Below are 15,067 nucleotides of genomic sequence, written 5' to 3'. Positions count from 1 at the left end.
TACAGCTCACTTCATCGAATGCATCCGATGAAGTGAGCTGTAGCTCACGAAAGCTTATGCTCAAATACATTTGTTAGTCTCTAAGGTGCCACAAGTCCTCCTTTTCTTTATAAGAACTAGGGGTTACCAAATGAAATTAATAGGCGGCAGGTTTAAAACAAACAAAAGGAAGTATTTTTTCACACAGCACACAGTCAACCTGTGGAATTCTTTGCCAGAGGATGCTGTGAAGGCCAAGACTATAACAGGGTTCAAAAATGAACTAGATAAGTTCATGGAGGATAGATCCATCAATGGCTGTTGGCAGGGATGGTGTCCCTAGCCTCTGTTTTCCAGAAGCTGGGAATGGGTGACTTGATGATTACCTGTTCTGTTCATTCCCTCTGGGGCACCTGGCATTGGCCACTGTCAGAAGACAAGATACTGGGTGAGGTGGACCTTTGGTCTGACCCAGTATGGCCGTTCTTATGTTCTTAAATAATCACATGGTGAGATAATGTAAAATAACAATCAAACAGTATTTTGGTAGGTCTTAAAGACTTCATGTTTATTGTACATTAAATAAAACACTTTAATTTCAGTTGAAAGAAACTTGATTTGTGGGTGAGTCATAAGAAATATAAATCTTCTAGATGAAGAAATATTCAACTGAAATGACCATTAAATGCACATGTATTAAATAGTCAGTTTATAGCAAAACCGTATTCTTTTGAACTGCTGTTAGATTAATAAGATCCATTATCAAAAGAGGTATGTATGTCAAGGCCCTACTGGATTGCAACTGGTTGATCAGTCTACTTTCACTCTGACAAAAATATGCCTAACCCTACAAAGTACAAAGAAGAAGATTGTCTTCTCATGCTTATTACACAGCTTCTTCTTCTTTCTCATTAAAAAACAAACAAAACACATTATCAAACAGAAAACAATGCTGAACGTTACAAAATGTGTCTTGGCTTAAATTTCAACCCCAAAACAATCCATGCGTAACTTTTATTTTCAGCAGCAGGAAGGGGGGAAAAAAGCAGGGAGGCACACTGTTGTGATGCTATTGCAAGAATTAAAACGCTGGCTACCAGTTTCCAGTGCAGTGGCGGGAAAGCACTGTGGATGAGCTCTCACTTTCCCTCAGGGTTGCCTGCTTGCATTTCTTGCATATATGAATGAATGATATGCGGAGGCACCCCTTGCATTAAGAGTCTGAAGAATGAAAGTCCACCTATGGACAAGAAACAAGACAATCGAATGGTTAAAATTACCAAGAGAAAGAGATTTTTAAAAATATTTTTCTGGCTCTCTGTGAAAAATATTGACCCAGTTAAGTGACAGAGATCTAGTCAGTCCCCATGCTATATTTTCTCTTGACACACAGTGAAATTTACCCCTGTGCAATGGGCCAGCACAAAGGTAACTCATAATTTAAGTCCTATGTTGGGATTTTAAGTGGTGCATAGAACTTGTGCTGGCCCCTTGCAAAGGGGTGTATTTCACCTGTAATGGGCCAGAGTCGGTCATCAGTTGCACCCAGTGCAACCCCACCGATATACAATGCATAGCTTCATCCCAAACAACTCTGTTCATTTCAATGGAGTTGCATGAAGTGTATCTAAGGGTAGAATTTGACTAAGAAAGTCCAGTGCAGAGAACACTTGACAGGCAGAAAAAAGACAAGAAGTGCAGATTCACATTATTAGTGCTGGATTTTATAATAAACATTTAGCAAAATATTTACTATACCTCTTGGAATTTGACTCAAGTATGTGTAACTTATTTATGTGTATGAAAGAATTGCACAAAAAGACCAGGATTCTCAAAAATAGATGCCTGAATTTAGGCTCTGAAGCCCATATTTAGGCTTGATAAGTAGCCTGATTTTCATAAAGTTCTTTGAAAATTTGACCATAAATTCTCAAATAAATGAAGGAGAATTGGCATGAGTATTATTCCTGTTTCGATAGTAAATAATCTCCTCTCCTAAGATTCAGCAGTGAGCTTTCATTTTAGTTTCAGCACCTTCAAATGGCACTGGCCCTTATTATAGTTTGAGCACAGGAGTGGGGGCCAGCAACTCCTGAAAGTGACATCTTTTTCTGATACCGTGACCTTAAGGAAATCACTAAGGCCAGATGCTCCTCTTCTGCATTGTGTGGAGGGGAGTTAATGTGCGTGGAAAGACTGCAGGTCCAACATTTGGAGGGGAGCTATGGGTACACTGCATATGCTCCTTCCAAACTGGCAATAGGCACGCCACACAATGAATACTGTCAAATACTGCTGTCAGAGCTCGTCTTTGAGAGCTGTGAAGCCTGAGGATGTGCTTCCCCCATTTCCTCACTTCCTTGATTCTGAGGAAAAACAGAATTGTCAAGACATATCTCAGTAGTTGAGGGTTGTTTTTTTAAGGTGATACATTTAGCTTTCTTGCAGAAGTTGTTCCGGACGTTATGTGGGAAGAAATTGAATATGCAGTTTGTAACATAAAGAAAGGGAGAAGTCCGGGAGTGGATGATGTTTGGCCGGGAATATCTCAAAGTAGGGGAAGATACTCTCTTCAAAGTGTTAGCGCAGCAGTTCACCATCTACATCAATAGCAAGCGTGTTCCAGATGCATGGAAAAAATCAAAAACAATACTATTGATGAAGAAACGTGATCCAGAAGAACTGAGCAACTACTGTCCGATCAAGTGTATAAAGTCTTCATCCGCGTCATACTCAATCAGATTAAGAAGGATCTTGACATGCACAAAAGCAAAGAACAAGCTGGTTTCTGCTTAGGGTATTTGACAATTGATCACATTCACTCAGTTTGGCAGCTCATCGAAAAATGCAGGGAATACAAAGTACCATTGTGTCTTGCATTTGTTGATGACAAAAAGGCATTTGACTTGGTAGAGGTCAACGCTGTACTCAACACACTTGGAATTGACCGGAGGTACATCGACCTGCTGGAAGAAATTAACCGCAATTGCTCAACAGAGATAACATTATTCAATGTCCCCTGCATTATTACTATATGCAGAGGATTCAGACAAGGTGACACAATCTCACTGAAGCTGTTTGCAGCAGTACCGGAGTTGCTGTTCAAGAAAATGAACTGGGAAGAAGGAATCAGAATTGATGGAGAACAGTTAACGCATCTTCTCTTCGCTGATGACCGTGTAATACTGGCAAAGGACATGGCAAAACTGGAGAACAAACTGCAGAAACTGCAAACACTTTCGCATGATATCGCATTGGAAGTGAACATGTCGAAGATGAAGTGGATATGGAACGAGCATTGTGCAGAAGGAATCGTCACTGTAAATGGGAAAGAAATCGAGGAGGTTGACAAATATATTTACCTGGGTCAGCAGCTGAGCAGAGACAACTCATTCGAAGGGGAATGCAGTAGGAGGCAAAAGGCAGGGTGGCCAAGTTTCAACAAAATAAAGACATGTCTAATGGACGATGAACTGCCCATGAAGAAAAGGAAAGAACTGTTTAACTCCACTGTTCTGCCAGCAATGATATACGGAGTGGAAAGCTGGTCAACGACGAAAGCAGAGGAAGAAAAATTCGCTGTCACCCAGAGAGCAATGGAAAGGCGAATGTGTGAGATATCACTCCATGATCACATACCAAATAAGGAGATCAGAAGGCGTACAGAGGTGACCGATGTAGTGCAAGCGATGTATGATGCAAAGCAAAGATGGGCGGGTCATGTAGTCTGCAGGCAAGACAATAGGTGGACAATCCTCATCAGTCACTGGATCACCAGAGACCACAAGCAACCGCTGGCAGACCGAAAACACGCTGGGCCGATCCCATGACAAAACTCTTTGGCCAGAAATGGAAAGAACGTGCTTGCAACAAAATAGAATGGTGTGGCATTGACTTGCATTCGTGGAGGGACGGACGAGGACAAGCTGGACAAAGATGACAGGTCCCAATAAGAGCTGGGAGGGTCTCACCATGCTGTGTGTTGCTTTGTCCCTTCCAATCCTCTGGAAAGCTCTGTTTCTTGTCTCTGGGGAGTTGGGCTTGCTTTGGAACTTTGACAGGCCGTGGTGTCTACTAAATAAGCATCCTACAGCACAGTCAACAGCCACAGCCTCTCAGGGCTTCCAGGGTTTGGAAAGCATATTGCTTTGGATCTGGCACCATATGGGTAAAGAGATAGGGCCAAACCTGTTTTTAGTTACACTGGCACACTGTAAACCTGGGGCTATCATGAAGACAATGGAGTTATTCAGAAGTTAATCTAAATTTAGTCTGGTGCGATGGAGGGCACAGGTCGGCCTGAGACCTTTAAAATAGATTTTAATATATTTAGAAACATGAGAAAATTTTACTTTTTTCACTGTGTGCAGGACAATACCAGGTCTGTTTTAGACCCATCTTTGCATTTTATGATTTTGTTTTGTATTGTACCACCACTCTCTCTTGTTTTTAGTTAACTCTCCTTTTTTAAATAAACCAAATCTTGTTTTATTGTAAGTGCTCACACATACTGCGTGATTTTACAGGAGCAGTGGTTTAAGGTAAAACTAGCCAACTGGGGTACGCTGCTCCTCTAAGAGCAGAGGACCTGGGATTTCTGTGAGTAGCCAGTGTCAGGAGCTGGATATCACAGGAGAATGATTCAAAGGGACTTGGGGACGAGGGTGCACCTAATGATGACAGCACTGGATTAGCCCAGAGGAGAGTGCCTGAGTGGCTAACAGGCTGGTGATGTTAGAGAGCTAACACTGAACCACAAGAGACAAGGCTACCTCTCATTAGAGGCAGGGGGTAAAAAGGTGTATCTCAGTCTTGGGTACCCCATGAACCGGCAGAGAGGGACAGTGGGAAAATGGCAAATATTTTGCTAAAAATATTAAAGATCACCCCTCCTCGATAGGGAAGGTTGGTATGTGTGATAAGGAAACTGCATTACTACTGTACCTTTTATAAGTCTGCATGGATGTTCACTTCTGCAAGGTGCAAACACAACCAACCCCTAATAACACTTACCTTCTGAGGCATTTCTGTAGTACACCAAAAGTTTTAAAGCAAAAGTACATTTTCAAGATAAACACATCATTCTCTTTACCCGAGCAAACTGTATATTTCAGCTAGATTAAACGGACTGATCCAATATGGATATAATTTTATTCTACTTACACAATTTAGAACAAGCCAATATATCCATTAACAACATTCTCCTACTAAAGAGACATTATTTAATTGTAACTCTAAGTAAGTGAGCTACATCATTTAACCTTATCACTCTTTCGGAGTTGTGCTTTCCGAGTCTTAGGTAAATATTTATTTCAGACAAAAAATGGCATGCTTTATAGCATTCTTTAAAACTTGTGTAATGCAAATTTTCATAAGAATCATTCATTTTTAAATAAAATTAAGTGATGTAAAAATGATCTCATTTATTTAGAAGTCTATCCTTAGATGCAAATAATTGACTGGAGATGAAAAATGCTCTTATGTTACTTGTATTTTCTCTATGGTAAGTAATTAACCTAACTCATGCTCTGTTAAATTCAGTTGAAGCATTTTCACTAGCAGAAAGTAAGTGGATGTACCACTAAAGGGAGTTACTATAACAAGCAATTATTGGAAAGATTAAGAGTTAATTGTTAGTTTAAGGATAGTGTAATATAAATTCAAATGATTAAATTATTGATTTTAAAACATTTTCATTAAATGACATAATGAAAATCATGCCATACTTGGCAGGCTTTGTATGACGTGAAAACAGACATAAGCTTCATATGCAAGAATCATATGAAAGCTTACCTTAGATGGCAATATACATTCAAAAATCCTTACTGTGCAACTAAGGGAGAGAGAGAAAGAGAAGTAAGCACTTAATTGCTAACACCAAAGTAGAGACCTTGTTGGGTGAAATTATGTTCATAATGATGACAAGATGATGTTTTAATCCTTAGTCATGTAAAATATGTAAGAAATAGAAGCACATGGAAAGTAAATGGCAGGGATCCAGTACCACTTCAAAATTATAATTAATGTGTGATATTAATATGCACAAACAAATATGACTGGCTTCTGTAATTAGTCTAGGGTACATAGTGGAGCCAGTCAAATTGTGCAATTGACTTTTAGAATAAAAGTTTCCAAACTTAGCTTCAGAAGAAGCTAAAACATATATATATATTTGTGTTTTTCAACACAGGAAAAAACCCACACACATAGCATTATATATATACATATGTTGAAACTCTAAAAGGCAAAATTATCAAGTATTGACTAGTTACACACCAGTGCCTTATTATGTACCTTTACACAAATACATATTTACATTAGTTAAGGCATGCCATTTACTCTATAGGAACCATTAGTTTTAATAAAGTATTTTACGTATGTAGTGCTATGTCTGGGCACTAAACTGTAGCAGCCATTTAAAAAAAGAAGTATTCAAAAATATCTAAAACGGTTGCAGTACATTCTAGCTTAATTGCGTCACAAGAGTAAGTTTTTAACTTGTGCATCTGAAAGCCTCCAGTACTGGAAATATCAGTGTTTGGGCATTTCTGCAATTTAAAAATGGCCATGTTTATATTTTTGAATTTTGGTAATGTTAAAAACGTCATTTCTATTTAAAGGGGTAAATTCTCTGCTGGTGTAACTCAGCTGAAGCTGAATTTAAAGTCAACAGGGTTATGCTCATAGATAATTTATTTGGTTCTAAGGGTGAAATCCTGGCCCCACTGCGTGGGTATGTCTACACTGAAATTAAACAACTGCAGCTGGCCTGTGCCAGCTGACTTGGGGTTGCAGGACTGTTCAATTGCGGTGTAGACATTCGGACTTGGACTGGAGTCTGGGCTGTAGGACCCTGTGAGGTAGAAGGGTCCCAGAGCTCGAACTGCAGCTCGAGCCTGGGAGTCTACATGGCAATTAAACAGACCCTTAGCCCAAGCCCCGCAAGCCCGAGTCAACTGCAGGGGCCAGCTGTAGGTGTTTAATTGCATGTAGACATACCTATTGACATCAATGGAAAGGTCCCATTGACTTCAACAGAGTTAGTATTTCCCCCTTAGACTTTGCATGCCAAGTGTCAGCTTGTATTGAAGTTCTAATTACCAATTCAGAATAGAAATCTAGTTTACAATAAGGAATACATTTTAAAATAAAATGGATAACATGGTGATACCTCTGTTCTTTCAATAAGTCTACAGGTTATATCAAACTAACCTAAACCTGATCCTCTGAGATGCAGATCACCTCTTGAGAGGAATTGAGTCACCTTGACAAAGGGAGTTGCATACATTTAAGGTTTTATTTATTTATTTATTTTACACATATATGCATGGTTTTATGTCTAATGAGAAAGTTTTAATTCTTGCCTCGACTTTGCATAACTCTGATGTTAGCTCCACATTCTTGATTAATTTGGCCTTCTTTGCTCATGTGACATAGCCAATGTATGTCATGAGACACTAGCTAGTACAATCTAAAAGCAACTAAGGAATACACACTTTACATGCAAATACATTTTGATGTAAAAAGAGAGGAATGGAATGGAAGGTAATGTCCAGTGGAATATGCTTTTTATAAACCTGTTTCTTCCCCGCCAAGAAGAATGGTTCTCCTGGGGTAATTATTCCATGATACAACACTGCAGAATTGGAATATTCGTACTGGTATTTATTCTCGTTTGAAATTGTTCCCAATTAATTTATTTAACAACTTATTTTTTTTAATATGATTAATACCAATTGCAACTTTTCTCAGAATCCATTACTATCATCGTGTTATTGAAGTGATAAGCAACCTTGGCTTCACTCTTAAGGCTGATCACTCTCTCCAAAGTAGTCAATTATTTCATGACAACAGGATTATGATTATAAAAACGTGTCGCGGACCATGAAATCCGGTCTCCCCGTGTGAAATCTGGCCTTTTGTGTGCTTTTACATTATACTATATAGATTTCACAGGGGAGACCAGCACTTGTCAAATTGGGAGTCCTGACCCAAAAGGGAGTTGCAGGGGGGGTCACAAGGTTATTTTGCGGGGGGTTGCAGTATTGCCACCCTTACTGCTGCGCTGCTGCCTTCAGAGCTGGGCAGCTGCTGACTGGGCCCAGCTCTGCAGGCAGGAGCACAAAAGTAAGGGTGGCAATACCACACCAGGCTATCCTTACTTCTGTGCTGCTGCTGGCGGTGGCTCTCTCTGCCTTCAGAGCTGGGCTCCCGGCCAGCAGCCCCCACTCTCCAGCTGCTCAGCTCTGAAGGCAGGCTGTTGCCAGCAGGTGACCTGTGGGGGAGGGGGTGAAGGGTCACATGACCCTCCCCAAACCACTGAGGGGGGCAAGACCACCAGGTAGGGAGATGAAGGGGCAGGGCCAGAGCCGGAAGGGAAAAGGCAGGGCCAGAGCCTCTCCTCTTCTGGCCACGCTGCCTGGTGCAGCTCGCAGCAGTTGCACTCTCTCAAGCAGCCTCCAGCAGGCAGCGTGGCCAGAGGCTGCCTGGGACAGTGCATTAGTGGCTCCACACATGCCAGGGGGACTGGAGCAGAGCCCTCCCCCCGGCCAGATAACGTGGGATGGGGAGGGGACGGGGAGAGCGCAGGGTCCCTAGGCTGGAGGCAGGGACGAGTCACATGGTGGGGGTCATGTGGGGAGCGGGGCAGGGAGGAGTCATGTGAGGGGGTCACGTTGGGGGTGGTGTCACGTGCCTCCCTTTAGCTGGTGCCTCCTTTTCGTCCCTCCCACTAGTTACCAACCCCCCTCACAACTCCTTTATGGGGCAGGACCCCTAAAATTACAACACCGTGAAATTTCAGATCTAAATAGCTGAAATAATGAAATTTACATTTTTAAAAAGCCTATGACTGTGAAATTGAACAAAATGGACCCTGGATTTGGTAGGGCCCTATTCATGATGAATTCTCTGAGGGCCTGATCCAAAGTCAACTGAAGTCAAAGGGAGTCTTTCTATTGATTTCAATGGGTTTTGGAACAGGTTCTATCTACTGAAAACAAAACAAGACAATGACTATGAATTCTTATGACAAACCAGCCACAATTAGGAATCTAGCCCAAGGAACTGTAAAAAATGTTTTAAAAATTTTCTTTGGGGGAGAGGATGTGTGAAAAATACGATAATAGTTTTAATGGAATTCTGTGTTTATATAGTTTGTCATCTTCCAAAACATAGTTCAGATAGAACTTTTTTTCTTAACTAAGATCTTTTACAAAGTGCAGCATGAACTTTTTCAGCACCCTTGTAGACAAATAAACTTGTCATGCTATTGTAGTAAATAGCTCAACTGTTTGCCATTTTAAGTACATCTAATAGACCTGAAAAAGATTAAGCAAATGCTGTGGTTTATCAGAAATAAATAACATTTATGAACAGAAAACATTTCACTGATGGTAAAATGAAATACTTGTTATTCTATTTGTCTATTATAGTCAATAAAATGTTTAAAGAAATGAGGTAAAATTTGTAACTCCTGATAGTCTAGATTTGAAGCCTAAGATGATATATGCAAAGTGATAAAAGAATAAAATTGTAATGCACTACTGGTATACCGTGCTATTACCATAACTTTTCATTTATTTAGATACCATATAAAATATGAGTAGTACACTGTATCCATGATATTTTTGTGACATTCCTAGGAATAGGTCTACGTGTTAAAACAGAGATTACTAACAGCTCAGAAACAGATGAAAGAAATTCTGGACTATTTAGAAAACTGAGAGTTAGTGCAACATATATTCTTGTATAGTGTATATCTGTCTAACATGGTGTGCTATCCAGAAAAAAAAGTAGTGACACTACTGTAGCTGTTAAACTCACCAATCATGTAACATCCCTTAAATTATAACTTTGACCCTGCAGTCCTTGTCCAGGAAAAATTCACTTTGAAATCAATAATGTTTTGCCTGAAAAATGACTGTAGACTCAGGCCCTAATGTTTTACTTCCTGGAGTAAAGCAGAAGTTACATTTTAAAAAAATATACACCCAAAGATCTGTTTCCATTGACTCAGAATGCCTTTCCTCCAGAGATCACTTTTCTTTGTGTGGTTGTGCTGCTCAAGCATCTGATCGCTCTTGCTGAGGTAGCAGACGGGCTGGGAAGGTTAACAGAGTGCACAACCAGCATATAAGCGGATGGATGGGGGAACACTGGTAAAGTTACGTTTTTACAATCTGGCTATGTGTGATACCCACTGCGTTTGTCTCTCTTTCACATAGCAAACCCGGACTGTTTATTAATGCACAGATGCCAGAAGCTGGGACTGGACAACAAGGGATGGATCACTGAAAATATAGCACTGTCCTGTTCATTCCCTCTGAAGTATCCAGCCCTGGCCATGGTTGGAAGAGAGGATACTGGACTAGATGGGCCACTGGTCTGACCCAGTCTGGCCGTTCTTATGTTCAGTACAATTGCTGATTATGGGCTTGATCCTACTCCTATTGAATGCCGTGGTTAAACTCTCCCTGACTTTAATAGCAGCAGACTGAAACCTCACAACAGATGTACTGTATTTGAGTCTAACAACATGCTTCTTTTGAAAGGTGATGAAATTAATGGCGAAATATGCTACTTGAAAGGAAGGAATATAAACAAGAGAGATGATTCGTGGTCCCTAATTGGGGATTAGGAAGGGGAAAAGGATTTGCATGCCTCATGAGTTGGGGAGGGGGGGTGCGCTGGACTGCCCAACGGTTAATATGAGTTTGGATTTAAAAACCATAACCATTTAAAACCATTTAAAAACCAGTCAATCAACAAGAGAGGTGTGACATGGATTAACAAAAAGAGAGTGAGAACCTACAGCCCAGGATGGGACACTGACAAAACACACTATTTCTAGGACTCTTTCCAGATCTGATGCAGAAAATGGATACGTGCTTTGAACATTAAGACTTTCAGCTTTTGCATAGTCTCTAGGGTCTGTCAAGATCATTCACTTTACTTTTTTAAAGTAAATATTTTAAATATTTTACTTTTTTAAAGTAAATATTGATTTCTTTAAGAAAAAAAGGATGCATGGAAAAAAGGATCCAACAATGATCATGCTTTAAAGCTCTTGAGGGCAAAGGCAGGGGCGGGGGGTGGAAGGTTTTGTTTAAAAGTGGGGAAGGATGGACTGAGGCACCACTATGGGGAGTGAGTTTCACACCCTTCTTCCCATCACAGCACATGCATGATTGTTTGCTAATCTAGGATGTGATACCATAGCAACTGAGGTCATTTGAGGCACTTGAGCTAGCTGTCCCCTGGCAGTATGAATAGGACAGGGCTGCTAGTTTGACATTCTTGCTGAATGATTCTTTGGCTTTGGAACTTGCTTCCTGAGTTGGTCTGCTGAAAACTTGATAGTGTGACCTTCAGGACATGCTGCAAGACTTGCTTGTTTACTGAGGATTCTCCTTGGGATGGATGATTGGGGGATGAAGAGATCTAACTGAGGGGCTGGGGCATGGGCAATGTTAGGAGCTGAGTTGTGAAGAATTTTTTCCCTTTGATATAACAAGCTGTTGAAGTAGTCAGTCATGGATGGGGGTAGGCATGGCCATCAGTGGCAGTATTTTGGATTGTTTGCAATTTTTTGTGCAATATCCAGCGCACCGAACTAGAGTCTTATAAATTCATTTTTTAAAAAAGTAGTAAGAGGTGAGTGGTGTCAGATCAAATTCCCATCAGGGAAAGGCTCAAAGAGGTCATCTCAAATGTAGCTGGTAATTACTTTTTGCATCATAGACATTAAAGTTCTACCTAACTACATTACTGAGCATAACAGACCCACTGAAAAATGATCTAAGCCTTTTTACACTTCAAACATCAATTTGTAAATGCCAAATGTAAAGAAACGAGATTCACATCAATATTGATCAGAATGGCAAAATCTCTCATTCATTCCTCAATAAACCACTGTTCAGGGCAGGACCAATTCTTCGTCAACAATTTTCAGGTCAATGTTGCAAAGTAACCTGTGGCTTAGATACCAGGGAAAGCCTGAATAAAGAGGTGGGTCTTGCATCATATACTAAAAGTGGCAAGACTATAATTCATCCTGATGTCCAGTAGCAAAGAATTCCAGAGTATAGGGTTTCACACTCAACAAAAGCACCATACTGGATCTTTTCCCTTGTACAGTTATTATCAACACTGTTGTTGGGTTTACTGAAGAATGCTACACAGTCTTTGGCAACAGTAACATCTACGGATGCTTAAGACTCCTAAATTTGACAAATATTAACCAGCATTGTTTCTTCTGTTTGAACATGTCTGATATGATCTATTTTAATTTAATTAAAAGCTATTCTGTAGGGGAAAAGCGCCCTGTTAAGTCATTGGACACACAGAGAGACAGAGAGATCTTACTGTGATCATAGAATTGTGTTATTTTGACCATTTTATTGTGAGCAGAATATTAAAGATTCAAAAGTTGAAGGTAACTACTGGTAAGGTATTTAGGGCTTGGGGGCTTATGAGTTATAATGAAAGATTAGTCTAACTTGGCCTCTAGATTTTAGTGATCAATGGCTGTCTTTGTTAGGCCGTATAATCTTCTGCTGTGCTGCGAAACAGGGAGCCTTGCTTGGTATTAAGAAACAGACTGTATACATCTAGAATGGAGGACATCACTTTCACCTGCCAGAATATAGTAAAAAGGTATCAGGACAGTCAAGAAATGTGGCTTAGTACCACTCTCATTAGATGAACACACCACTTTATGAACATACCAGTTATGTCATTACTTCCTTGCTACCATATTTGAGCTGTGTGACAAGATATATCAGAAATGAGAGACAATGCTAATCATAATCCAAAAGAAACAGAAAGCAAACAATATAGAAAAGTTAAATATATTGGCTTTCACTGCATACAAAATAATGGCTACAGAGTAAGTCTTTTATGAACTGGTAATCCTATGAAAATATGCTTTTTAGACCATTTACTGCATGTCTGATCCAAATCCCATTGACTTCAGTGTTGGACTGGGCCTTAGGACCATTCACAATACCTGCAGTCAATACTAAAACATCTTGAATTCATAAAATATATTCATTTAATGGATTTAAAGGGATATTCTCAAGGTTGCAGAAATCTGACCAACTTTTTCCCCTTCATATCTGTTTGCAAAATCAGTATGATTCTCTATATGTATTTTTCCTAAAAACAAATACAATAATAAGATCTATAAACCAGTGAAAGATTCTCCTTAGGGAACTAGTGGACGTGCCATTACGTGACGCATTTAAAAGTACATTGGGCAAAACACTAGGAAAATATACTGTAGGGAATAACCCTGCACTGGACAGTGGAAGAACTATCTAGATCAGTGGTGCAACAAAGCCTCAGAGTACCCTGGGGCAAGAATAGGTTAGGGAGCCCTTTTCTGATTTTGAAATCTGCCCTTCTCCAGGTCCCCCACAGACCCAATCCAGCCCCCATCCCCTACCTCCTTTCCAGCCCTCCTGTCCCTCTAGACCCCTAGGTCCCCCGCAGCCCCAGTCGAGCCATCCCACCCCCCAGCTCCTGAAAGATTCCCTCCAGCTCCCTCGAGGCCCGCTACATGTCCTGAGTACCTGCCACAGTTCCCCCCCCGGCCCGCGCACCCTGCTCCATTTCTGATCAGGCCCCAGCCCAGCTCTTCCTCAACCATCCTCCAGAGTCCTTCAGTTCAGTCCCCAGCTCCCCCAATCCCTATGCAGTCACCCCCGCAGGCTCTTTTAGTTCCTCTCCTGCCTCCTCTTTTCCTGATCCCACTCCAGCCCCATTTCAGGCCTGTACAAGCCCTCCCCCAGCTCTGCTCCAACCCCCTGTAACCCCCATCCTCCCATCTGTGATCCACACCCTCTGAGCTCCACTCCAAGCCCCTTCTCCCACCTTCAACAGCTCTGATCCAGCCCCCCAGTTCTACCCAGTTCTGCTCCAACCTCCTCTTCCACCTCCTTTTATTTTCGTTTGTTTAAGGCTGACAAACTTTATTGCCGTGTTTAGTTTGACTCCTTTTGGCATCCTTTACGGATTCTCCTCCCATCCAGAACTGTTCCTTGCCTAATGCTTGTGGCATGTGCTGTACATCTGAGAGTCGCGCTAAAGTTTGTCACATAAGCAGTCCACCTTCTGGTCCCTAAGGGTCATGTCCACTCACGAAACAACCCTTGAAGTCAATGGATATTTGAATAAAAATGGTGGTAGGATGTACCCCCCTGGCATTTGCTTACTGCACTCTTGACTCTAATATATACTGTATCTAAACAAAGAGTGGATTAGCTCTGATCTTAGAAACCTTACCTTTCACTTCCAGTTTGCATTCAACCGCTGCCTCTCCAAGCTCATTGACTGCTTTGCAGATGTAAGTGCCTCCGTCATAAGGGCTGGGTTTGCGGATCTCCAAGGTACAGACACCTTGGTTACCAAACATTCTGTATCTTGGGTCATTTAATATAGTCACTTTGTTTTTCATCCAGCTTATTTTGGGCTGTGGTAAAAAGTGCACACAAATATAGGGAATTAAATGTTAATCTCTTTCTGTGACCTTGTATTAAACTTGAATGATATATTACTGGTATACAATGAAAAAAATATTGACAAAAGGGAAGTTGTAGTCCCTCCATAAAAATAAATTTGGGCTATATCATGCCATTGTTTTTTTTAAGCACAGCTCCCTGTGGCCCTTATAATTTAGCTGAATTCAATCAAGGTAATATTTTTGGGTGGGCAAAAATGTAGATCAGTTACATTACAAAGGGTGTACCATATAATATTAAACGACTAATAATTTTCAAGATCTAAATATTCTAGGTTGGTCAATAAAGCTGGTTTTTTTTTACTAGTAACCAATGCGTAGAACTTAATCAAAAACCTTGGAAGTGAATGGTGGATCAGAGAACGCTTTTAAATAAAAATTCTGAATTCTGATTTTACAGGGTCAGTTCAATTTTCTACTCTGGAAAAATTCGTCAAAGAGAGAGATAAACTCAGTTGGGTAAGGACCATGTGTTTGTACAGTGCCTAGCACAATGTGACCCAGATCGTGACTGGGCCTTTGGGTGGTACTATAATATAAATATGAATATTTATAATTATAAAGAAT

The 15,067-nt window shown here is 40.6% G+C and overlaps 1 protein-coding gene across 6 annotated transcripts in view; it reads right to left on the bottom strand.

Annotated features, from left to right (window-relative positions):
• Positions 1–435: 435 nt before the first annotated feature.
• MYBPC1 (myosin binding protein C1) overlaps positions 436–15,067 on the bottom strand; it is a 175,532-nt gene continuing 160,900 nt past the window's right edge. For 3 of the 6 annotated variants that reach the window (XM_043541693.1, XM_043541689.1, XM_043541707.1), the window contains 2 exons: positions 14,266–14,452; positions 436–1,219 (listed from right to left, as the gene is read on the bottom strand). In XM_043541693.1, the coding sequence (XP_043397628.1) occupies positions 1,119–1,219; positions 14,266–14,452 (288 nt within the window). In that variant the 3' untranslated portion in view covers positions 436–1,118. The remainder of the gene's footprint in view (positions 1,220–14,265; positions 14,453–15,067) is intronic. The other 3 variants (XM_043541686.1, XM_043541699.1, XM_043541710.1) reach the window with 1 other exon arrangement.

This window comes from Chelonia mydas, chromosome 1 (genome assembly GCF_015237465.2).
Source record: "Chelonia mydas isolate rCheMyd1 chromosome 1, rCheMyd1.pri.v2, whole genome shotgun sequence".
Lineage (NCBI taxonomy): Eukaryota > Metazoa > Chordata > Testudines > Cheloniidae > Chelonia > Chelonia mydas.
The sequence above is the reverse complement of the archived record's forward strand: the minus strand, read 5'-3'. Positions and strand labels throughout refer to the sequence as shown.